Source organism: Myodes glareolus, chromosome 8 (genome assembly GCF_982192425.1).
Source record: "Myodes glareolus chromosome 8, mMyoGla1.1, whole genome shotgun sequence".
Taxonomy (NCBI): Eukaryota; Metazoa; Chordata; class Mammalia; order Rodentia; family Cricetidae; genus Myodes; species Myodes glareolus.
Window position 1 is genome coordinate 4217956 of NC_142033.1, and position 25757 is coordinate 4243712.

Genomic DNA, 25757 nt, shown 5'->3' on the forward strand with positions numbered 1-25757 from the left:
CTCCTAGGGGAGGAGGCTTAGATAGAACTTTCCACCCAAACATTCCAGACTCTTTGGGTGTAGGGGTGCTAGGGGCTGGAGTGAAGTCTTAACCCAAACACACTCTTTCTCTCTCAGTAATTCTGCTTTAAGAAATAAAAAGAATTTTGTAAATTATTCCTTAAATAACCACAGACACAGAGCCCTGTATTTGAATTACTGGATAACCTGCAAGGTGATTCCTGGGATAGTGACAACTCTCTACCTATTATAGTACTGCATAAACAGAAACCAAAGGTCGAAAGGGAAGTGAGTCTGCTCCAAAAACACAGTGTTGAAGGCGGTAGTTACCCCCTTTCATTTACCTGTGATACACGGACTCACAAGGAGTGTATCTGCAAGGCAGCATTAAAGTGCTGCTTCACCTTTTGTAGGATGAGTTTGCACAGGTGAGGAGAGGACTCATGGAGAAGCAGAGGGACACGGTTGCTCTCCCTACACAGTGTGATGACCAGGGGCTTCCCCAACTTTACCTGCCTCCTCCTGCTGTGTACTCAGTTCATTCTTTACTCCACAAACCCACACTCAATAGCTTTCTCCTCTGACAACTAGCAACATTTCTGTCTAAATGGGCAGAGTCTGTGTCCTGGGAAAGCTGGAGAATTTAGGCAAAGGGCAACAGTGAACATTTCCATAGACTGCAGGTAAGGGCTATACATTTTAGCTTTACTTCGTTTCTTCCCTTCCCTTCCCTCTCCTCCCCTCCCCTCCCCTCCCTTCCCTTCTCTCCCCTCTCCTCCCCTCTCCTCCTCTCCCCCTCCACCCTTTAAATTGTGCTTATTATTGTGTGTGCACAGGCCGGGACACCACGTGGAGATGAGAGGCAATTTTGTGGAGTCAGTTCTGTTGTGTGCTTTTTCAATTTTTGCTGCCTCTTAATCCATAGCTAACCAAGTCAGCGACTGCAACTGTGCAGCTATCAGCAGAGGTTAGGGCACAACTGCAGCCTAAGGAAATTCCGTTCCCTCAGGCACCAACTCTTTCAAAGTTACAAAAGGAGCTTATCTAAATCACTGTCTCTCTAAAGAACTCAAGATTCACAGGTTGAGGTAAAATCCTGCTTCCCAGGGAAGCTGAAGAGCTAGCAGCTCACCTAGCTCACCTCCTGGCATCCCCAAGTTCTCCTACTTCTCCTTGGCCCTCCTTATAAACCCTTCTCCATCTGGCTCCCCCCTGCAACTTCTGGCCAGCTAGCTGCTGATGCAACCTCCTGACTGCAGGTGAATTTTACTTAATCAAACATATCTTTGCATCATCCAACAAACGTTCCAGAGCATAAACAAAAGTAACACACCTTAAAGTAGTATTCTACAACACACTTCTCTCCTCCACCTTTGCGTGGGTTCCAGAGAGCTGGGTCACCAGGCTGGAGCAGTTGGAGCCTTTAGAGCACCTCTCCCTCGCCCCCGCCCCTTCCCGAGCTTTGTGGCGGATCCTACTCATTATTTTCTAGTTGCTTCTTTTAAAGACGATTTTTTAGATGAATAACGGTTTCTGTTTTAGAACACACATTAAAAGAAAGCATTAGAGCTCTTCACCAAGGAAGCACGGGGAATTTCCACTGGGAGAAAAACGTTTGTAACAGTCCCCGATTATGTAACCTCCCTTAGTTTCTGTTTCTTCTGTGGGGAGGACACTGGAGAGAGATTTCAAGAAAGAGAGGTAAATGTGGGAGGTCCCTCAGCCAGCAGAGTAACTGACTGGCTTTCCTGCTGCACTCCAGCATCTTGGCTAAGTTAACAGGGCTCTGATGCCTTTACTTTCAGTTTCATTTCTGCTGCAGCCTGTGATGATCTCAGCAGTGTGTGTGGTGGACTCACAGAAAGAGCAGCATAGGAGCCAGAGGCAGGGAAGCAGAGGCGAGTCTGAAGCAGCTGGGACCTGTTCTTGCATCTGTGGGATGGGGATCAGGTATATTATTTACTTTTTCTTCCTTTTAGAAGCAGCTTAGTCTGGAACCTGGATTTGATTATTTTTTAATCTCAAATAATATTGCAACTGTAATGCCTACTAGATAATTGTTTTTGTTGAGTATAATTTTACTATGTTAAAATTAAAACCCCCATTTTGATTAGACTATTAGAATAACCCTTTTGTACACTGTAACTATGTTAATAAAAGCTGATTGGATTTGACTTTCATTTCCCCGTGGTGACTGAGGGATGATCAGGAGAGGCACCTTCTGTGTTGTCTGCTCTGCAGGACTGTGTCTGGCTTTAGGTGTGTGAAGCCCAGTTTCTTTCCTTCAATGAGTGACAGATGCACAGTAGTGTCCTGACACTCAGGCTCCCCTGCTCTGGCAGCTTCCTCTCAGGCCCTTGGCAAGTGCTGTGGGAGCAGCCTTGGGAGGGAGCTTCCTGCCTTAACTGGGACCACAACCCTACAATCCCTGGCCAGACTCTTGGGCAACTCTAGTCAGAAGAACATCTTTTCTGTGTAGGAACCATGGAGAAATTTCAGCACAAGAGCTTGGCAAATATCTGTTTAGAAATGAATTTAGTTTCTATCTCACTGACTTTTATTAAGCAGAAGTAGACGGATTCTCTTTGTCTATGTTTAGGGTATATGTGATATATATAAATCATGTGGGGCTATATGCATTTTGTTATGTTGTTGAACTTATTCTTATATATGGGAGCAAGTTGCAGAAAACCTGTGACTTTACCTGCATCTAAATTCTCAGGATTCTGTACATTCTCCTTCCTCAGCATAATGTCCACAGGCTCCTCTGTGTTGTAGTGTGCAGTAGAATTTTTTGTTATTATATTATCTTTTAAAACAATCTTTTCTCATTTTCATACCAATCCAAATTCCCTCTCCCTCCCTTCCTCCTGCTACCCCACCTTTCACCCACCCCACCCCCATTCACTCCTCAGATAGGGTAAGGCTTCCCTTGGGAAGTCAACAAAGTCTTGTACATTACTTTGAGGCAGGACCAAGGCTATCCCCCATAGATCTAGGCTAAGCAAGGTATCCCTCTGCAGAGAATGTACTTCAGGATGCCAGTTCAAGCACTAAGGATAAATCCTGGTCCCTACTGCCTGTGTCCCACATAATGCCCCAGTCATACCCACACTGAGAGGGCCTAGTTTGGGCCTAGCAAATTTCTCTGCTGTCAATCTAGAGTCACTGAGCTCCCACTAGGTCAGTTCCTCTCTTTGGCTAGACTTTGGGAGCTCGGCCCAGTGCTAGCTGTGGATCTCTGCATCTGTTTCCATCAGTTTCTGGATGAAGGTTCTATGATGACAAAGTAGTCATCAATCTGACTACAGGCAAAGGCCACTTCACGTACCTTCTCTGCTATTGCTTAAGGTCTTAGCTGGGGTCATTCCTGTGTATTCCTGGGAATTTCCCTAGTGCCAGGTTTCTTGCTAGCCCCACAATAGCTCCTTTGATGAAGATATCTCTTTTCTTGATCTCCCTCTTTGTCCTTCCCCCATCTCAGCCATCTTATTCCCTCATAGTCTCCTCTCTCCTCTCTCTTCTTCCCTCCCCCTCTGCTTGTGTTCTTCCTCCCCCTCCATACTCGATATTTTCCCAGGCTTTCTTGTTTGCTTTCCCTTCCCTGGGGATCCATGTATGCCTTTCTTATTGTTCTCCTTGTTACCTAGCTTTTCTTGGGTTATAATTATAGGCTGGTTATCTTTTGCTTAATGTCTAATAACCACTTATGGGTGAGTACATGTTTGTGTTTCTTGGTCTAGGTTACCTTACTCAGGATGTTTTTTTTTTCCTAGTTTCATCAATTTGCATGCAAATTTCAAGATGTCATTGCTATTTTGCCACTAAGTGTGCTCCATCGTGGAAATGTACCACATTTTTCTTATCCATTCTTCAGTTGAGGGGCATGTAGGTTGCTTCCAGGCTCTGTCTATTGCAAATAGTGCTATTATGAACATAGTTGAGGAACTGTCTTTGTGGTATGAGTGTGTATCCTTTGGGATGTCTAAGAGTGTATTTCTGGGTCTTGAGGTAGACTGAGTCTCAATTTTCAGAGAAACTGACACATTGATTTCCAAAGTGGCTGTATATCAGCAATGGAGGAATGTTCCCTTTGTTCCACATCCTCTTCAGCATAAGTTGTCTTAAGTGTTTTTGATCTTAGCCATTCTGACAGGTGTAAGATGGTATCTTAGAGTTATTTTGATTTGAATTTCTCTGATGACCAAGGATGCTAAGTATTTCCTTAACTGTCTTTTGGTCATTTGATTTTCTTCTGTTGAAAGTTCTCTGTTTAAATCTGTACCCCATTTGGTCTTTTGGTGTCTAGTTTATTGAGTTCTTTGGATATTTTGGAGATCAGTCCTCGGTCAGATGTGGGGTTGCTAAAGATCTTTTTCCTTTCTGTAGTCTGTCATTTTGTCTTAATGATTGTGTCTTTTGATTTACAAAGGCTTTCCAGTTTTAGGTGGTCCCATTTATTAATTGTTTCTCTCAGTGACTGTTCTCCTGGTATTTAGGAAGTAGTCTCCTGTGCCAATGTGTTCAGGGCTACTTCCCACTTTCTCTTCTGTGAGGTTCTGTGTGGCTGGCTTTATGTTGAGGTCTTTGATCTATTTGAACTTGAGTTTTGGGCATGGTGATAGATATGAGTCTATTTTCATTCTTCTCCATGTTGATATCCAGTTACGCCACCCCCATCCATTGAAGATGCTTTCTTTCTATTGTATAATTTTAGCTTCTTTGTCAAAATTGCTGTGTGGATTAATGTTGGGGCCTTTGATTCGATTCCATTGGTCCACCTGTCTCTTTTTGTGACAATACTGAGCTGCTTTCATTACTGTAGCCCTATAATAGAGCTTGATGTCAGGAATGATGATGCTTCCAGAGTTTCATTTATTGTACAGGATTGTTTTGGCTATTTTGAGATTTTTTTTTGTTTTTCCATATGAATTTGAGTATTGTTCTTTTGAGGTCTGCAAAAAAATGTGTTGGAAATTTTATGGTGATTGCATTGAATTCTTAGATTGTGTAGGCAGAGGCTTCTTTTTTTGTTCCTGGCCACCCAGAGCTGAAATAACCACACAGAAACTATATTAATTAAATTACTGCTTGGGGGCCAGGCAGTAGTGACACAAGCCTTTAATCCCAGCACTTGGGAGGCAGAGGCAGGTGGATCTCTGTGAGTTTGAGGCCAGACTGGTCTACAAGAGCTAGTTCCAGGATAGTCTCCAAAGCAACACAGAGCAACCCTGTCTTAAAAAAACCAAACCAAACCAAACCAAACCAAAACACTGCTTGACCTATTAGCTCAGGTTTCTTATAGAGTAGTTCTTACATCTGAAACTAACCCTTCCCTATTATTTTATATTTTTCCATGAGACTTGTGGTTTACTGGTAAAGTTCCAGGGCATCTGTCTTCTTTGGCAGCTACATGGTGTCTCCCTGACATCTTCTATCTTCTTTTCTCTTCTATCTCTGCTTGGAATTCCTGCCTTGCTCTATTCTTCCCAGTCATAGTTCCAGCAGCTTCTTTATTCCTTAGCCAATAAAAGCAACACATATACAGAAGGACTTCCCACACCATTTCCCCTTTTCTTTCCAAATAAAAAGGAAGGTTTTAACTTTAAAATAGTAAATTTACATATACAAAACAGTTATCAAGCAAGAATTATAATTATAATTTTTAGTTCATTTGCATTTTGCCAATTAAGAAATTTTTATTATCTGTTCTATGTTTGTGAGTCTAAGGTTTTATATCTACTTTATCTTCTATCATAACTAAGAAAAGTATACTATATATTCTTCAACTCCATCAAAGACCCCAGAAGGATATAATATTACCTAAGCTAACAGGAACTGCATTATAAGAAACTTCCAAAACTCTAGAATTGACAGAGATTTCTCTCTGCCTGGATACTCACCCCAAGTTTTTCTGTAATGTTGGGGCATCCATCTTTAGCTTACAGGCCCATTGTATCCTGCAGACTTTTCCATGAGGCAGGAAATTTGAAAGACTCTTTTACCTCTAGTGGCAGTTTATCAGTCAGTTTCTTCTGTGCCCTGCGAATGTCTGGCAGACTGTTTCATGAAGCAGGAACCCTGAAGGACTGTCTCACCTTCAGGCAAGTTCAGCAGTCATTTCTGTGGGTCCTGCATGTCCAGTTCATACAACATATTATCAAGCAGTTCAGACAAGAGCAGTTTCATACAGATTTTGGGAGGTCACATACTAAATATTCATTAAAAGACATAGCATATTGTCAGATCTTAATGAAGGTTACGGTTGTTTGGTATTTACTATTGAAGTAAAACCGTACATATGATGGCAGCCCATATATTACCAAAACCTTCTTTGGAACTTTGAGCAATGATGAAGAAAGTGGAGAACCTCTGTATCTATTCACTGCCAATAGGAAATGTGCAAATGTCATCAGTCCTGAGCCACTTAGGACTTGAGTAACACTGAAGCAGACAATGGCTTTGTATTCTTCTTGCAGATTCTTCTTGCAGATTCTTCTAGGTTGGCAAGTTGCCATGATCGGATCCCAAATGATGGCTCCCATTTGTCTGGTGGAAAACCAGAAGGATCGGCTATATGTAAACCAGAAAGCCATAGAGATTCTGAACAAGATTTCGCAGCCAGTGGTAGTTGTGGCTATTGTTGGATTGTACCGTACAGGGAAGTCCTACCTGATGAACCGTCTGTTAGGACAGAATCACGGTAAGTGGCATTCCAGGTACTAGCCAAAGGTTTGACTGTCTTTGTCCCTTTATCTTAATTCTGATTCCCAACTGTAACAAAGAAAAGCCAAACTGCTTGCAGCAAAGTCACCCTCTCATGCTAATTTGCATGAGTAATTACTGCTTCCCAATAATCAGTTCCTGCATTCTTTCCTTCCACTTCATTAAGGAAAATCTCTCCCAGGAGAGCTCAAAGCAATGGGATTCTGTGTGTCAGTCTCTTGTCTCATACAACAGGTTTTCCTTTCTCAGTAAAGTATTTCCATCATGATAAAAATGTCTTTGAAAACTTAAGTCTTTAAAATCATGGGTAGGAGAGATGGTCTAGTCTGCTCTTGCAGAGGACAGGGTTTGGTTCCCAGCATTCATGTGGTGACTCAAAAGTCTGTAACTCCAGCTCTGGAGGATTTGATACCCATATTTGGCCTTTATTGACTTGAGGCATGCACATGGTGCACTTATATACATGTAGGCAAAATTCCAATAGTCATAAAATAAAATAAGTAAATTTAAAGATTATTTATTTAGAAAAAAATAATTATTAAAAAACTTTAAAAAGAACTTTATATCTTTTTATAGCTGCATTTTTGTTTTTGTTTTTCTTCTTTAATAACTTTGAATGCAAAACTATTATAATAATTTTCTTTTTCTAGTTTTTTTTTTCTTCTTGTGTGTCTCTGAGTTGGAACTCATACCATTTCACACAATTTGTAAGAAGTACCTTTTTCTTTTTTGAGACAGTCTTGTTGTTTGGCCTGGTTCTACCTATGTAGTCCCAGTTACTCTCAAGCTAATGGCAATTCTCCTGCCTCTGTCTCCTGCCTTCAGGAATGACAGGCGTGTACAACCGTGGCTGGTCCAACATACTCACTGCAGCCACCAAAGTGCTAGCTCCATGTTCTCAGATTCGTAGATGCCTCTCTGTTTTCATTTGGAGCCCTTGTGTGGCATTGTTCTCATGTTAAATGTCCCCCAGCTTAAAATACACACCTTATAAGCTAAGACATTCTTGAGGAAAGATGAAACACCTTTTTGAGTGTTGGGATTCACAGCACTGCCAATTTTCATGTGCGTTGTCCTCTTCTTTGCTTTGTCATACACCAGAGAGAATAACCTAATGGGGACCGATTTGTCTGGACACTTGTTGGAGTCACTGCTCCTGGAACCACAGTGAGATTACAGTGGCAGCTGCATGGATGACAGATGGCAGAGATCGAGGAAGAAACTTGGGACCCAGTCCTAACTTCCAGTATTACTTCTCTAGCTGCTGTATCCTCCATCTAGTCTCCAAATCCTAAGTCCTTCAGAATCCCTCAAAATGGTGCTGGCTGCTAGACACTGACTTTTGGGCACACGAGCTATCAGTCACTGATGATGTTTAAGTACACGGGGCTATCTGTGCAGGATGTTCACACACCAAACCTAAGTCCTTACTTCTTCCCTCAGGCTTCCCTCTGGGCTCCACTGTGCAGTCTGAAACCAAGGGCATCTGGATGTGGTGTGTACCTCATCCCACCAAACCAAAGCATACCCTGGTTCTTCTGGATACTGAGGGTCTGGGTGACGTGGAAAAGGTAGGATGAGGCTCAACTGTCCCTTATGATCCCTTGTTATCTAACTAATTTTTCTATTTAATAGATAATAGTCTATAGTTTATAATAGTTTATCGTTATAATAGGTCTAATAGTTCTACAAACTGAACTACAGCAGATGAGGTAAAACACTCATCTCTTTGCTGTAGGATAATGCTCTTATACCCTGTAAAGATTTGTCACTCCTGTTGGTCTAATAAAGTGCTGACTGGCCCGTATCCAGACAGGAATTATAGACAGGGTAACCACACAAGCAGAATTCTGAGAAAAGGCTCAGTCTATAGTCACCACCCAGATAGAGAGGAAGCCAGATGAGAATGCTGCACTGAGTAAGGCACCAGCTACCTGATTAAACATAGGTAAGAATTATGAGTTAATTTAAATTGTAAGAGCTAGTTAATAATAATCCTGAGCTAATAGGAAAAGCAGTTTATAATTTATATAACTCTCTCTTTGTTTCTTTGGAACAGAAGGGCTTTGGGACCCAGCAGGACAGAAACATCTGCCTACTTCTATTTAGATTTCACTATTAGATAAGGTCATATATCTTCTTTTCTTTGTTTCTTCCTTCCTTCCTTCCGTTCTTTCTCCTTTCTTTCTTTCTTTCTTTCTTTCTTTCTTTCTCTCTCTCTTTCTTTCTTTCTTTCTTTTTGAGACAGAGTTTTTCTGTGTTGCTTTGGAGCCTGTCCTATTGCTCGCTCCGTAGATCAGGCTGGTCTCAGACCCATAGAGATCCTCCTGCCTCTGCCTCCCAAGTACTGGGATTAAAGGCATGGGCCACTACCACCCAGATATCATATGTATTATTTTAGGTAAAACATGTTTTTATTTCTTGCCATTTGGGTGAATGATTTGATTCAATTCAAGTAAAGTTTATTTAGCTTCAATTCCTGGATTCTAGGCATAGTAGTTAGATATTAGTGAACAAAATAAAGGGTTTTCCTTCCAAGAATGCTCCTAGTTTTATTGAGGATCCTACCTCTTTGTACTGTGGTATAGTCTAGTACCTGGAAAGAAGCAGGATAGTGAGAGTAAAAGACATCACGAGGAGGCCTCTGACCTCTGAACTTCAAGGAGAGCTGGGGCTGAAACTTTTGAACTAGGCTTTGTTGGGTCAAGGGTGAAAGTCTTTTTCTCTTGTGCCTACCCATCTCTCAAAGTCTTCCATGGAGGCCTTTGTCATATGGAGGCTGACATATGGGAGCTACTACCCATCAGTACTGCCATAGTTAGATGAACCAGGTCTTCCATTTTGAAAGGTGACTCAAGTAGCCAGTACTACTTCTACTATGAGTGTTAGGTGGAAGGATGCTTCCATGAGAAGGTGGATGACATCATACTAGGAGCAGGTACGTGAATGGATGCTTTGAAGGTCAGTGACATCATACTAGAAACAGTTAGGTGGATGAATGTGTTGATGAGAGGGTTGATGACATCATACTAGAAACAGTTAGGTGGAAGGCTACATTGCTGAGAAGGTGGAACAGCCCATTCCAGTGAATGAAGAATGACTTCTGTCTTGTCTTCTGAGATACTAAAGATACATCTTGGGGATGGAGTTAAGGAGTTAGGTTTATACATTTGGGAGATTTTTTTTTAATTGTGTGTTATGTGTGTGTCTGCCTATGGTATGTGCATGTGAGTACAGGCATCCTTGGTGTTCCGAGACTTTGGATTCCCTGGAGCTGGAGTTACAGAAGTTAGAAGTGATCTGATGTGGATGTTGGGAACCAAACTGTGGTCCTCTGGAGCAGCAGCCAGTGTTCATTCCTCTGAGCCATCTGTCCAGCCCCTTGCGGGTTTTTCTTTTTATTGTGAAATTTATCTACTGGCAACAGGGCATTCTGGAAGTTCTTGAGAGAGCTGAGTCTGCAGCAGTGAAGGCCTGCTTGCCCCGCAGTAGCCAGTTAGATGAACTTGACTTTCTTAAATAGGTGAACTGAGTGATTTTAAAAAAATTATCGCTGTTGTATGTACGATGCTATGTGGTGCATGTGGGTGCATGAGTGTGCGTGGTATGTGTGTGTGTGTGTGTGCAGGCACATGCTACAGTGCCTTCCACCTTCATATGGGCTCCAGAGATTGAAATAAGCTGCTGTGGTTGCGCAGTAAGAGCCTTTCCACACTGTGTTGTCTTGCTTGCTGATTCATCCTTTTCTTCCTTCCCTTAGTTTCAGACATGAGAGCAGAGTCTAAATCCCCAGGTTTTCCATTTCACTCCAGAACAGCATTAGTAACACTGTAGTTTTTAAATTTGTCTCCTGTCATTTAGCACACTGATCTAAGGTTTATACATATTGTCTCCAATGACAGGCTTTCTCTCTTTTTTAAATGCTGCGTTCGTATTCCATGCTATCTTTACCATCCTGCCACTCAGACACATTTATAGTCTGTCACTCAATGTGTTGATTCTTCTGAATAATGACACATGAAACATGGATGAGTCTGGCTCTTGGAATCTCTCTTACTCTCCCGCATTTGCACCATCTGATCTACTTCCCTGCCTCTGTCACAGTTTCGGGGGATACAGCCCATCAAGTGAGTGTGAAGCAGAGGAAGGAAAGCCCGAGTTCAGTTCTGTTCCCTCTTTTCCTTCAACTTGAGACCCGGCTGATGGAGCTGCACTATTCATATTTAGGACAGGTCTCCATGCAACCCAATCTAGATAACTCCTCATAGAAATGTCCAAAGATTTGTTTCCATGGTGATTTAATCAACAATTAAGATTAACCATTACTTGTGGATAAAAATAAGATCTCAGGATCATGCAGGACTTCTGTTCTTATTATTTAAGAAATGCTCTATGTTGAGGTCTTTGATCCATTTGAACTTCTTTGTGCATGGTGATAGATACAAATCTATTTGCATTCTTCTACATGTTGATATTCAGTTTTGGCAGCACCATTTGTTGAATATGCTTTCTTTTTTCCATTTTATATTTTAAGCTTCTTTGTAAAAAAAATCAGGTGTTTGTACTTGTGTGGATTGATATCCAGGTCTTCAGTTCGATTCCATTGGTCCTCCTGTCTGTTTTTGTGCTAATACCAAGCTTTTTTCATTACTGCAGCTCTGTAGTGAGCTTGAAGTCAGGGATTGTGATACCTCTGGAAGTTTCTTTATTGTACAGGATTGTTTTGGCTATCCTGGGTTTTTGTTTTTTTCATATGAAGATGAGTACTGCTTTTTCGAGGTCTGTGAAGAAGTTTGCTGGGATTTTGGTGAGTATAGAGTTGAATCTGTAGATTGCTTTTGGCAAGATTTTCATTCTTTTAAATCTTTTTTTAAAAAATATTTATTTATTTACTATGTATACAATATTTTGTCTGTGTGTATGCCCGAAGGCCAGAAGAGGGCGCCAGACTTCATTGCAGATGGTTGTGAGCCACCATGTGATTGCTGGGAATTGAACTCAGGACCTTTGGAAGAGCTGTCAGTGCTCTTAACTGCTGAGCCATCTCTCCAACCCCAAGATTTCCATTTTTATTATGTTAATCCTACCTATCCAAGAACATGGGCAATCTTTCCATTTTCTGGTGTTTTCTTTAATTTTTCTTCTAAGTCTTAAAGTTCTTGTCATACAGGTCCTTCAGTTGTTTGGTTAGGGTTACCCCAAGATATTTTATGTTATTAGTGACTATTGTAAAGGTTGATGTTTCTCTGATTTCTTTCTCAGTCCATTTATTATCTGTATATAGGAAGGCTACTGTTTTTTTTTTTTTAAAGTTAATCTTGTATCATGCTACATTACTGAAGGTGTTTGTCACTTGTAGTAATTCCCTGATAGAAGTTTTGGTGTCACTTAGGTATCCGATCATATCATCAGCATACAGTGAATATTTAACTTCTTTTTTTCCCTTTTTTTCCCTTTTGTATCCCTTGCCCTCCTTTTGTTGTCTTATTGCTCTAGCTAGAACTTCGAGTACTGTATTAATTGATATGGGAAGAGTTGGCAGCCTTGTCTTGTTCTTGATTTCAGTGGGATCACTTTGAGTTTCTCTTCATTTAGTTTGATGCTGGCTGTTGGCTTGCTATATATTGTCTCCATTATGTTTGGGTATGTTCTTTGTATCCCTGCTCTCTCCAAGATCTTTATCATGAAGGGATGTTGAATTTTGTCAAAGGCTTTTTGGTATCTGATGTGATAATCGTGTGATTGTTTTTCTTTTAGTTTGTTTATATGATAGATTACATTGACAGATTTTTGTATGTCGAACCAGCACTACATCTCTGGGATGAAGCCAGCATGGTCATGGTAGATGATTCTTTGATTTGTTTCTGGATTCAGTTTACCAATATTTTATTGAGTATTTTTTGCATCAATGTTCATGAGTGAGATTGGTCTATAATTCTCTGTCTTAGTTGTGTCTTTGTGTGGTTTGCGTATCAGGGTAATTGTAGCCTCTTAAAAATATTTGGCAATGTTCCTTCTATTTCTATGGTGTGGAACAATCTGAGGAGTATTGATATTAGCTCTTCTTTGAAGTTCTGGTAGAATTCTGCGCTGAATTCATCCGGCCTTGGAAGTTTTTGGTTAGGAGAATTTTTTTGATTGTTTCTATTTTCATAGGGGTTATTGGTGTATTTAATTGGTTTATATCATCTTGATTTAATTTTGTTATGTGGTACTTATTCAGAAAATTGTCTCTTTCCTTTAAATTTTCGAAGTATAGGTTTTTAAAGTATGACCTGATAATTCCCTGGATTTCCTCAGTGTCTGTTGTGTTATCCCCATTTCCATCTCTGATTTTGCTAATTTGAACATTCTTTCTGTGTTTTTTGGTTAATTTTAGTAAAGATTTGTCTATCTTGTTGATTTTCTCAAAGAACCAACTCTGTCTCATTGATTCTTTGTTTTTATTTTATTGATTTCGGCCCTCAATTCGATTATTTCCAGCTGTCTACTGCTCCTGGGTTAGTTTGCTTCTTTTTGTTCTAGAGCTTTCAGTTGTTCTCTTAACTCACTAGTGTGAGATTTTCCATTTCCAGAATTCCCATGGTTTATGTTTTCTTTATTGCCCCTATTTTAAAGTATTGAACCATTTCCCTTCCCTGTTTGATTGTTGGGTTTTTTTTTTTTTTTTGGTTTTCTTTAAGGGATTTGTTGATTTCTTCCATTAAGATTTCATTTCTTCTTTAAGGGCCTCTATCATTTTCATAAAGTTATTTTAAGTGCCATTTTCTTCTGCTTACCTGCGTTGGGACGCTCGTGCATTCTTGCTGTAGCACCAGTAGACGCTGGCGCTGCTGTGCTGCTCTTTGTGGTCTACCCATTTCTTCCTCCAGTTGGCATGGGCTGAGCCTGTGCTTCAGGGGTCCCTCTTTCTTCAGTTGGTGTGACTGGAGGTTGTGGCTCCATTGAAGGGTCCTTCACCTTCGGGCAGGGCTGAGCCTTCCGCAATTGCTCCTCTAGGTGTAGATGGGCCCAAGGCTCAGATGGTCAATTCTTTTGGTTCATGCAGGGTCACGGCTGCCTGGTCTGTCCTCCAGGTGCAGACAGTGTTGTGTTTCTGGTGATCATTGCTTTAGGTACAGGTGGGCTGAGGCTAGTGTTTGGATAATTTCTGGAGGCTTCTGCTGTCACACGTCTTCGCTGGTGCGTCCTGCGTCCTGGTTCTGAGGCGGAGCAGATGGTGACCGTGTCTCCATGCCTCTCTTTTTTTTCTTTAGAGATACGTATTCAAGGTCTTGCTCACATTTGAAAACATTGCTCTCCCACTCTGTTTTGTATTTTTCCTTGGTTATTTTTTATTTTGTGTATATGTGCATGGGATTTAATTCTGCATTTCTGTGTGTGGGTGCCGTTTCTCCAGCACTATTTGGGGAAGGCACTGTATTCTTGTTTTGTGTGTTCTTGACAACCATGGCAAAGATCAGTTGGTAGCTAATTCATAAATTTGTTTCTGAGCCTCTTACTCTGTTCCATGGCATATATTCTTGTTTTGTTATTATCTTACTTTAATTATACTCATTGACACAGTGAATTGTACAAATTAATGGGGTTTAGCTTGATATTCCAAGATAGACATTGGGCATTTTCACCTGTTTGCTCTTCTTGTATCTGTTAACAGCACTTTGGAAAGTTTTGAATAAACCATATTGTTCTGATTACTATAGCCTAGTAATTTTTAAAAATCAGGATGTGTGTTGATGTTCTTGTTTAAGATTAATCTGGTTAAAGAGTGTATTTTGTGATTTCATGTGAATTTTAGTATTTTCCATTATAAAGAATATCATTGGCATATTTGCAAGTGCTTTGAAACCATGTGTGAATCAGAAATCATATTTTAAAATTAAAGTTCCCTTAGGACTTTGTGTCTACTTCCCTACTCAGCTGGGACTTTGTCTAGTTTGAAACTGTGCAGACTTGTGCCTTGTCACAGTCTCTATGAGATCGTGTGTGTATCAGTACTTTATATTATTTTCTATCAGTTGTTTTATTGCTCTTGGCCATTCTGTCATAGGATGAAATTGCAAATCAGTTTTCTTTTCTTATTGTTTTTATTGAACTATATATTTTTCTTCACTCCTCTCCCCTCCCCTTTTAACCTCTCTCATGGTCCCCATGCTCCCAATTTAATCAGGAAATCTTGTTGTTTTCTTTCTTTCTTTTTGTATTTCCCATGTAGATTACACCCATGTATTTCTCTCTTAGGTCCTTCATTGTGTCTAGGTTCACTGTGATTGTGAATTATAGGCTGATTTTCCTTTGCTTGATATCTAAAACCTACTTATGAGTGAGTACATATGATATTTGTCTCTCTGGGTCTGCATTACCTCACTCAATATGATGTTTTCTAGATCCATCCATTTGCCTGCAAACTTAAAATGTCATCATTTTTTTCTGCTGTGTAGTACTCCATTGTGTAAATGTACCACATTTTCCTTATCCCTTCTTTGGTCAAGGAGCATTTAGGTTGTTTACAGCTTTTGGCAAAGCAGCTTTTATTTGCAGTTCCCTGGTGACTAAGAATGTTGAACCTTGTTAATGAGTTTCTTGGTCTTTTGTGTTTCTCTGTTTGAGAGCTCCCTGTTTTGTTCTGTACTCAAGTTTTAAATCAGGCTATTTGTTTTCTTGATGTTCATTTTGTTTGTGGTTTTGTTTTTAGTTCTTTATGTATTTTGGACGCTAACCACCTATCAGATGTATAATTGTTATAGGCATTTTCCTATTCATTAGATCTGGTTTATTAATTTTTCTTAGAGTCTGTGTGATCTGCGTCCTGGTCAGAAAGTTTTTTCCTTAGCAAATGAGTTCAAGTCTATTCCCCACCCAATCTTCTATGCGATTCATGGTGTCTGATCTTACACTGAGGTCCTTTCTCCACTTAGAGCCGTATTCTGTGCAGAAAAATATGGGTTCCAGAAAGTTTCTCAGGCTGACCTTGGATTCCTTCTCTAGCCAGAACATGCACTCTTGTTCCAAATGCTTTGCCCTCCAGAACAAGGACACAAAGGCAGCCCAAATGGACTTCCTAGGAGTTCTTTCTCAGTCCTCTGTCCTCATGTGTCTTCCAGGTTGACCCTACGAATGACTCGTGGATTTTTGCCCTGGCTGTGCTTCTGAGCAGCACCTTTGTCTACAACAGCATGGGCACCATCAACCACCAGGCCCTGGAGCAGCTGCAGTATCCTTGCAGGACCTGAGTGACCATGTTTCATTGAGTGTTCTGGAATGCATATGGAGACACAGACCTGCCCTGTCACTGTGTGGATTTTGGTGGGCAGAGGAGACCCAGGGCAGCAAAGAGTGTTTATTGGTATTTATTTTTATTAAGAGATTCATGAGAACGTGCATGTGAATTCACTTTTCCTTAACCCGGTACCAGTTACGTCACAGAACTCACTGATCTGATCAGGACAAAGTCTTCCCCAAATCCTGATGTAATAAAGAATTCCACAGAGTTTGTGAGTTTCTTCCCAGACTTCGTCTGGACTGTTCGGGATTTCACACTGGAGCTGAAGTTAGATGGAGAGAGCATCACGGAGGACGAGTACCTGGAGAACGCACTGAAGCTGATCCCAGGTAGAGGGAGGGCTGGGGTTGGGGACAGGGAAGGGCTGGCATCTGTTGAGTTGTTCTCATCCTCTGTGAGGTCCTTCTGTATTTGCCGTGGGATGGCAGTCTGCAGAAACCTCAATAGGCCACTGATTGATAATGCCTGGGAACTGGAGTTTAATTTCTTTTGAGGAAAGTAGACCCTAGAGCATAGCAAAAATTATTCCAAGTCAGGGCTTTAAGGTCTAGAGTCTAAACCATCTAAACTTCTCCAAATCCAGAAATTATATTGCTAGATTTTGTGTCTGACTACCTTTAAGAAATACTTGGCTATATATTTTTTTCATGAATTTATCATACATAGCCCATCTCAAAATAAATTTTTACAGATTAGTACATTGTTCTTCTCATCGAGAAACATAGGTTTTTAATGATGGGTTGGTTATGTTGCGTGCAAAACATCTATGTTCCAAGTAAACTGCCAGATGTGTCTTTTCAGTCTGTGCCTTCTCAGTACGTGTCATTGTTTATCACAGCTTCCTATTTTTGTTCATGCCACAGTGTCAGGATCAGTAATATTAGTGGTCTATTGTAAGGTTGGTGTATTCGGTCGATACGCTAAATAACCAGACCAGCTAAAAACAACAGATATAATTTAATAATTGAAAAAGGGGGAACTCACACTACCAGAGTGGAAGGTCTGAAGTCCACATGGGTCTGGCGAGCACCACATAGAGAGAGCGCGCACCTTTCTACCCGTTTTTCTACCTGGGATCCAGGCGGCCACACCCTAGCCAGATATGATTGGCTGAGCTTCCCCATCATCTCTCCCTTTTGTCTAAACAAGATCGAACCAAATCTGATACAGCTATATACAATAGGAACAGATACCAAATATAAAATTACAAGCAATAAACAATATTAAACAAGAAATACATAACAAAAGTTTTACTAAGTATTCTATTTCAAGGAGTCTAAATAATGTATTGAAATTAAGTTTAGCTAAATCATGAGGAGGGTAACTACAATGATCCAATCTTCAACTTCATCAAAGATCTGAGAAGGGAAGTAATATTACTTGAATAAACAGGAAGTACAATCGAGAAACTTCCAAAATGTGCAACAAATGACAGAGACAACTGACTACCTGGGCAATCATCTGAAGTCTCCTTTGCAATGTTTAGGCAACCAACTTTGGCTAAGGCCTAACGTAACTGACATACTATTTTCAAAGGTAAGAAACTTTTTAGAACTATAAACCATTTACATTGGTTACATGTATTATTAGCCCAAGTACAGCGTTTGAAGCCTACAAGGAATGCCAGTTCTGATTTGCTCACTGCTTTCATTTTTCTGTCTTTGTTTTCTCAAAGGAGTAAAAACACAGTAGGTGGGAAAGCAGCCTATGAAACTAGTACTCACAGTTCTGAAATTACATAGGAAAGAAAGTATCCAGACCTGGACACCCCATGGCCCAGTTCTCAGCATAAAGGAGATTTATTTGCCCCAGAGAGACATAAGAGACAAACACAGGAGGTAGAGGATGAGGGAGAAGGGGAAAGGATCAAGGAGATGGGGAGGGGATGCTTGTTCAGAGGATGAAGGACTGCCTCTGGATAGAGTGGAGATAGACATGGCCTACAGCCAAATGACTGTAAAAAAGGAAATCCCATGTTAGGATGAGGTGTTTAATTTTAATTGGGTGTGTTAATTAGGTGAGCCAAAGGGGGCTTTTGATTATTGCACTTCAGTACATCCATAGCTGGACCTTGGTAGTTGGTTTCAGCAGGAGAAAGTGGCCAAATGAGGAAATAGACTTTGGTGGCTAATTTTAGGAATATAATCTAATGGTTTTTAACAAGGAAGAGGGAATGGGGGAAAGGCAAGGCCTGCCAAACCCATGCTCACCACACTGGCCAGAGTCCCTTCACTATAATCTACTGTTGTTTATTTTTAACTGGAATTCAGTGTCTCCAGCTTCTTCCTCCCGAAAACTGGGATTAAACATGTGCTGTCACCTAGCATTCCTTTCCTTTTTTTCTTTTTCCTTTTCTTCTTTTGTTATTGTTTCTTTTTTCTCTTTCTTCCTTTTGTGTTTACAATTTTGTTTTTTTATTTGTTTGTTTGATTTTCTTTTTTCTTTTAAAAAGAGTTCTCACAATATAGATTATTTTGCTGGCCTGGAATGTTGCATATAGGCCATGGTAGCCTCAAACTCATTGAGATCCTCTTACATAACTTTTGATGGAAAGGTTAACAGCACTGTATTCAATTTTCAGAAAACATGTATTGTTCTGATTGAGTGTTGTGCCTGGATGTTGTAGAACACAGGTAGGTAGAACACTGAGGCAGTTCCTCCAGAGAAGCAGATGGCACTGCTGTCATCTCACATGGTTAACTGTCATGGGATGGACAGCTAAAATGGATTCAATAAAAATCCCTAGGGCATGGGCTGGGGAGATGACTTTGTGCTTACAGCCCTTGTCACCCAAGTGCGAGGACTGAAGGTGTGATCTCTAGAGCTTCCATAGATGCTGGCTGGGTGTGAACGTCTACCTTGAGTCCAGTGCCCAGGCTGAGGACACAGGCTGGTGCTGGAGCATGCTGGCTAGCCAGTCAGGCTGTACCGGAGAGTCCTGTTTCACCTGAGAGACCCTGCCTCATTGAATAATGAAAGACTGACTGTAGAGGACTTCTAAAGACAACATCTGGCACCACATGCAGACACATGCATGTGTGCTCACACACATACACCCAGACACAGGCAAACATGCATACACACACCACACCCATCCACATGAAAAAAAGGGAGAAAGTCCTCAATACCGCAGTTTCATAAAATACTGTCTTAAGGTAGCACATCTGATATCTAGATGTATGTATAGACTTATGTATCCTGAACTTGTTCATAGTTCTGCCTTCTCTCCCCAACTGTGAACGATACTTTTATTTTCTATAGTGGATATTTGGCGTTAACAAAAATGAATTCTTTTAGCGTCAAAGTAGTTTTCAGTAACCATAGCTTCATTCTTAGAATTGCTAATGTTGCTATTTTTTATACTCTATTATCCTTTATTTGTGTCTTTTCTTTTAGGTTTCAACAGCTCCTTTGCTACAAAGGAATAATTGAGCCAGAAATCATATTAAACCTTTTGCTGTTCAGTCAACAGGGCACACAACTACAGTGTGGTGTGGAAAGTCCTTCTGTCTGTGTGTTGCTTTTATTGGTTAATGAATAAAGAACTGCTTTGAGCCTATGGTAGGGAAGAACAGAACTAGGCGGGGAAAGCTAGGCTCTATGCTGGGAGGAAGAAGGGCAGAGTCAGAGAGATGCCTTAGAGCCACAGCCAGAGAGAGATGTGCTGAAACTTTGCTGGTAGGCCACAACATTGTGGTAATACACAGCTTACTAGAAATGGGTTAAATTAAGACATAAGAGTTAGCCATTAAGAAGCTAGAGCTAATGGGCCAAACAGTGTTTTGATTAATACAGTATCCGTATGATTATTTCGAGTCTAAGCTAGCCGGGTGGTCAGGAAGACCAAGGGGCCCCTCCTCCAACAATAGTATGCTTGATGCTGTGTTCATGGCTGTAGATTTCAGCCATATGCTCTTCCCAGTAGAGTCAAATGTCTCCTGAACTATTTCACCAGATGTCTACCAAGTACAAACGTGGTATACTTTTGACATGCAAAGAAGTGTTGCATGTTTATGGTAGAGACCTGTAAGTGCAGAACACTTCACAGAGACAAGGGCCTCCATCATTTGCTCTCTGCTCTAAGTCTATTCCCATTGCTTTGTGTTTCTCTTAACACTAGGCAATAGTACCAGAATCCAAGCATCCAATCTGCCCAGGGAGTGCATCAGACGTTTCTTCCCTAAACGGAAGTGTTTTGTCTTTGACCGGCCAACAAATGACAAAGAACTGTTATGCAAAATTGAGACTGTCTCAGAAGACCAACTGGATCCTAAGTTCCAGGAACAAATGAGGGCTTTTGTTTCTTACATCTTCATCGAGGCAAAGATCAAGACACTCAGAGAGGGAATTAAGGTCACTGGGAATCGTGAGTGTTTTTTATAGTGTTTATGTTTGTAAGTGTGCATGTGTAGTTGTGGGAGATTAGAAATGTAGTCTTAAAATCTTGGATCCCATTCACTTATAACTTCACATTTATCTCCTAAAACTCCTGGTTCGTGAAGGACTGGGGACTCTGGTGATGACCTATGTAGATGCCATCAACAGTGGAGCTGTGCCTTGTCTGGATGATGCAGTGACAACTCTGGCCCAGCGTGAGAACTCAGCAGCTGTGCAGAAGGCAGCTGACCACTACAGTGAGCAGATGGCCCAGCAACTGAGGCTCCCCACAGACACGCTCCAGGAGCTGCTGGATGTGCATACAGCCTGTGAGAAGGAAGCCATTGCTGTCTTCATGGAGCACTCCTTCAAGGACGAAAACCAGCAATTCCAGAAGAAGCTGCTGGTAAGTGTCATTAACTGTCATACCTGTGTCCATTCATGGCTGTAGTGTTGCTGTGCCTTCATTGACCCTGGTTATGTGACTCATTCAAAGATGAGCACTCTGTGTGTTATCATGAACACAACTGTGAAAGACTCATGTCCCCTTCTCAAACTTCAGGTGCTTCTTATATAGAAATCTCTAATGACTGGAATAATGAGTATATAGTTTCCTAAACCCTTCACACAGTTAATGTCTGTGGATTGCAATCTTGCCCAGAACACCTATAACCCATCCCTGAACTTGCTATATTCTTCTCTTCCTATGAAAGTTTCTCACAAGAGTCCCGCTGCAGGCCACTGCTCTTCTATTGCTCCTTGTTATATCATCGAAGATAGAATTACAGGATGTGACTCCCACATGGATCCAGAGATTGTCAGTGAAGAACCATCTTTTTACAGAAGGTTTTGAGGGCTAAGAACTTTAAGAACATTTACTGTAGCCTTATACAGATTTCTTAGAATCTTAATTTAGGCATTAGCATTTCACATTCTCTTGTGGTCTTATTACACTAGAATACTTTCTTGAGGGTAATAGGCTGACTCTTATACAAACTTTCTTGGAACTTTATCTCTTCTATTCCTTCAATGTGTCAGATCTCTGTCCATTTCCTTTGTAGGAATTAATAGATGAGAAGAAAAGGATGTTCATGTTGAAAAATGACAAAGCATCAGATCAATACTGCCAGGAAGAACTCAATCAGCTTTCAAAGGCTTTTATGGAAAATATTTCAACATTTTTTGTTCCTGGAGGACACAGGCTCTACATGGAAATGAGGGAGAAGATTGAGCATGACTATTGGCAGGTGCCCCGGAAAGGGGTGAAGGTGAGGAGTAGCATGGGGAAGGAGTGAGGAGCAGGGAGCATGGGGAGGACTTGCAGAGTAGGGAGCATAGGGGAGGGGTGAGGAGTAGGGAGCATGGGGGAGGGGTGAGGAGTAGGGAGCATGGGGGAAGGGTGAGGAGTAGGGAGCATGGGGCTCAGAACACAGGAAACATGTTGTCATAAAACATGAGCACACAGCACTGCTTAAGAGGAATAAGAAAACATGAGGATAGCATGGCATCTTTAGCTTCATGTTAGTGTTGGCGACCAAAACCAGGGCTTTGCAATGCAAGGGAATTAATTGCTTTACTTTCAAGCCCCATCACTAGAACCACGCTTGGCTCAAAATGACTGCTATTTACTATTAATTCTTAGAAATATTCACATAAAAATTCTGAGTCTGTCAGGACCTATGGAGTGCTAATAAATCTAAGAGCACAGCTAACATATTACTCAGTTGTTGCCAATGACACCATAGTGGGTTCTTTTTAGTCCGTTCTTTAGTTATCTAAAATGCTTTGGGTGATGCTCACCACTACAGGCAGAGTTTCCACATCTGTACCATGAATCCCAGGCAGATAGAGGGACTTGACCATAAATACATCAGCAAGAATAGTGTTGTATGGAGGCTGCTTGTTTCGTTCCCTGCTGCTCAGCCTCAAAATAATCACACAGAGACTATATTAATTACAATACTGTTTGACTAGGAGTTTAAACTTATTTCTGGTTAACTCTCATATCTTAATTTAATTTATCTCCATTAATCTGTCTATTACCATGAGGCTGTAGCTTACTGGGTAAAGTTCAGACATCTGTCTTCGGGGGGCTACATGGCTTCTTTCCACTCTGCCTTCTTTTTCCCAACATTCAGTATAGTTTTTCCTGCCTAGTTCTACTCTGTCCTATCAACAAGCCAAAACAATTTCTTTATTCATTAACCAATATAAAGCAGCACATATACAGAAAGACTTCCTACATCAAAGCAGAAGGAAGTGAAGCCCACATAGTTCTGCAGCATTTTATATGGGGAAACAATATTTGAAAGCATCATAGGTTGCATTGAGCACATCTGCATGTGATGTGAACTGGCTGGATCTGGGAGCAGAAGGTAGCAAGTGCCCTAGTGGGGGTAACTGGGGAAGCCATGAACCAAGAAGTATCTAGTGCCAGTGAAGAGCAGGGGCAGACTGCAGGTTTCACTGTAGCATTTGACAGTGAGGCACAGTGGAGACTGTGTTAACTCACACAGGTTCTCTCCCAGGATCCATCAAGGTCTTTGCTCCTTCTTGGTCCTTCAGGCAAGTGAAGTTTTCCAGAGATTTCTGCAGTCACAAGCCACCATTGAGAGTTCCATCCTGAAGGCAGATACAGCCCTCACTGCTGGGGAGAAGGCCATTGCAGGTACAGGAGCATGTCTCGTGGCTTGCAGGAGGGGTTAGGTTCCCACAAAGCCTCCTGATAGAGGCCATGGTAACCCATTCCCAGATTAACAGCTCTCTACCCTTCTGTGGATGCTCACTCCGAGAGTAACAGGAAGTCAGTCTGCGTTTCAGTCAGGTGGGCAGGGTCTCCCCATCCCATCCAGAAACACTCTCTCCATTGTGTGGACCGATGTGGAGTCTGTAGTTTCCTTTCAGGTCTGAATTGTTGTCTGGGTTCTGGAATGTAGACAGTTTACCTGACCCATCACTTTCTTCCCTCCCTGAATCTTCCTGGGGCAGAGGAGCGGGCCCAGAAGGAGGCAGCAGAGAAGGAACAGGAGCTGCTAAGACAGCAGCAGAAGGAGCAGCAGCAGCTGATGGAGGCTCAAGAGAGAAGTCACAAGGAAAACCTTGAGCAACTAAGAACGAAGCTGGTGCAGGAGAGAGAGCAGCTCATCAAAGACCAGGAAAAGATACTGGAGAAGCAGCTGCAGGTGGGACTCCTCATCACTGTGGTGATCCTCATACCCTAGGTGGCAGGAAAATTTGTAGCCAGGTTCTGAGAGGAACACCACTAAAAGTGTTGTTGCTAAGGAAGTCTTCCTTTAGGTTTTCAGTTGCTCCTTCAGTATTTTTTTTAACTGTACTAGTTTGATTTACCAATTAAGGATATTTAAAAACAACCTCATGGGAACTCACTAAACAAACTCCCAACCAGGCAATTTACTAAGGCTTGCAATGGGTCTTGTTATCAAGGTCCAGAGTATCAGGCTCCTGACACGCCCCCCTCAAGTCTGGGCATAATCTGGCAGAAAACTGAAAGACATGTCCAGACAGAAAAACGCAGGGAATTGGCAGCTTCTGAATGTTCTGTAGCTGTCTCCAGGGTGGACAGCCTGCTTGAAATAGCACAAGGCATTGGAGTGATTTTCTCATTGCCTATCTGCAAACAAAATGGCAACTGATAGGTTGTCACTGTCTTCATGATATGGTTGCCACACTGTGTCCATAGATCAAGCTCTGCACAATTCAACCAGTGGCATTTCAGTGGGCACGAGTGTAAGAATGTCTTCACACCTCTGCCAGCATTGCAGCCAACACTTGATGGATCAGCATCAGTGAAGTTTCAACTATCTTCCCTCAAAATGTGTAGGTCTGACTCAGATTATCTTCTTCATGGTAAAGGAAGTCATTTAGGGGTACAGTAAGAACCACTCGCTATAGATTTGAAATTGTAGTTGGTGCTAGGTTTGCATTTTACAGTATTTACTTCTTTTTCATCTTCACTGTTTTAGGATCAAAAGGCTTTGCTTGAAGAAGGATTTAAGAAGAAATCTGAGGAAATGAGTGGAGAAATAGAGCTATTGAAATCTAACCTCAAGGATATGAAGGAAAACAGTGGTTCCATTTTAGAGAATATTCTAAAAGAATTTGCTAAAGCAATCTGTGGTCCTTTTTTCTTGATCATGGACATTATAAATGACCTTACTTCATCATTTAAATAGAATTTATTTAAATCTTCTTTAAAAAAGTCTTCTTTGGATGAAATGATGACCCATGAATATATACTTTGTCTTTTTTTGACACTTCATGTTTTCATTTTCATTCAGCCAACTAAACAGAAGAGTGTTGATTAGAGGACATCCATGCCTCACCTGAAGTACATAGAACATATGTACACATGTTTGCTTTTAGGGGACAAATTTTGAAACCATTCATATGAAAGTGATGTGATTAGCCATTGTACACTCTGACAGTTACTGTTGACCAACTTAACTGGGTATAGAATCACCTAGGACACAAGCTCATCTGCACCCTCAAGACCATCTCATCTAGGTTAGCTTGTGGGGGCATCATCTCAGGTTACTATAGTAGGAAACCCACTCCATGGGTGGGTAGCACCATCTCTCTGGACTTGGGACCTAGTTACAAAGTAGAAGAAACCTGGACACTAATGTCCATCACTTGTGACATACCGATGGAATGCCATGTGATCAACCAGCCTCCATGCTAGCCTCCTTCTCTACCATGCTAAATACATCGTTTGCAGCCATGAGCCAGAATAAACTCTTTTTTTTTAAACTTGCATTTGTTGGGGTATTTTGTCATTGATAGTTGGTATAGGAGATTCTTCTGTCTATGTGTTGCTTTTATTGGTGTAATAAAGAAACTGCCTTGGCCTTTTGATAGGGCTGAACTTAGGTGGAGTAGACTGAACTGAATGCTGGGAAGAAAGGCAGTGTGGCAGATGCCATGAAGCTCCTGCCTGAGACTGACTGTGGTTAGAATCTTTCCTGGTAAGTCACCACCTCGTGGTGACAGACAGATTGGTGGAAATGGGTTAAATCAGGATGTGAAAGTTAGCCAACAAGAGGCTAGATATAATGGGCCAGGCAGTAATTTAATTAATATTATTTCTGTGTGGTTATTTCAGGTGTTAAACTAGCCGGGCGGCCAGGATGCAGCCCACTCCTTTTACAACAGATAGTGTTGTAATGGTGATAAATTTGGAAACTACTTAAATATCATTGAATAAGATTGGTAACAAATTTTAATATCTTGATCCTGGATTACTATATAGCCAAGAAACAAATGTCAGTCAAGCTTCCTGTATACTAACATAAATTCAGCTTAAAGATTCCTTATAAAATAAAGTGGAAACTCCATGTTATAGTGTGATTGG

At 41.2% G+C, this 25757-nt stretch overlaps 1 protein-coding gene across 1 annotated transcript; it reads left to right on the forward strand.

Annotated features, from left to right (window-relative positions):
- Window positions 1-1661: 1661 nt before the first annotated feature.
- Window positions 1662-25162, forward strand: LOC125408667 (guanylate-binding protein 6-like). Its single transcript, XM_087908772.1, has 12 exons — window positions 1662-1701; window positions 1806-1950; window positions 6480-6703; window positions 8170-8297; window positions 15831-15940; window positions 16142-16338; window positions 20130-20375; window positions 20512-20792; window positions 21448-21654; window positions 22952-23054; window positions 23375-23568; window positions 24370-25162. Exons 2-12 carry the CDS (start codon window positions 1829-1831, stop codon window positions 24577-24579), a joined length of 2022 nt encoding a protein of 673 aa, XP_087764898.1. The 5' UTR covers window positions 1662-1701; window positions 1806-1828; the 3' UTR covers window positions 24580-25162.
- The last annotated feature ends 595 nt before the right edge of the window (window positions 25163-25757 follow it).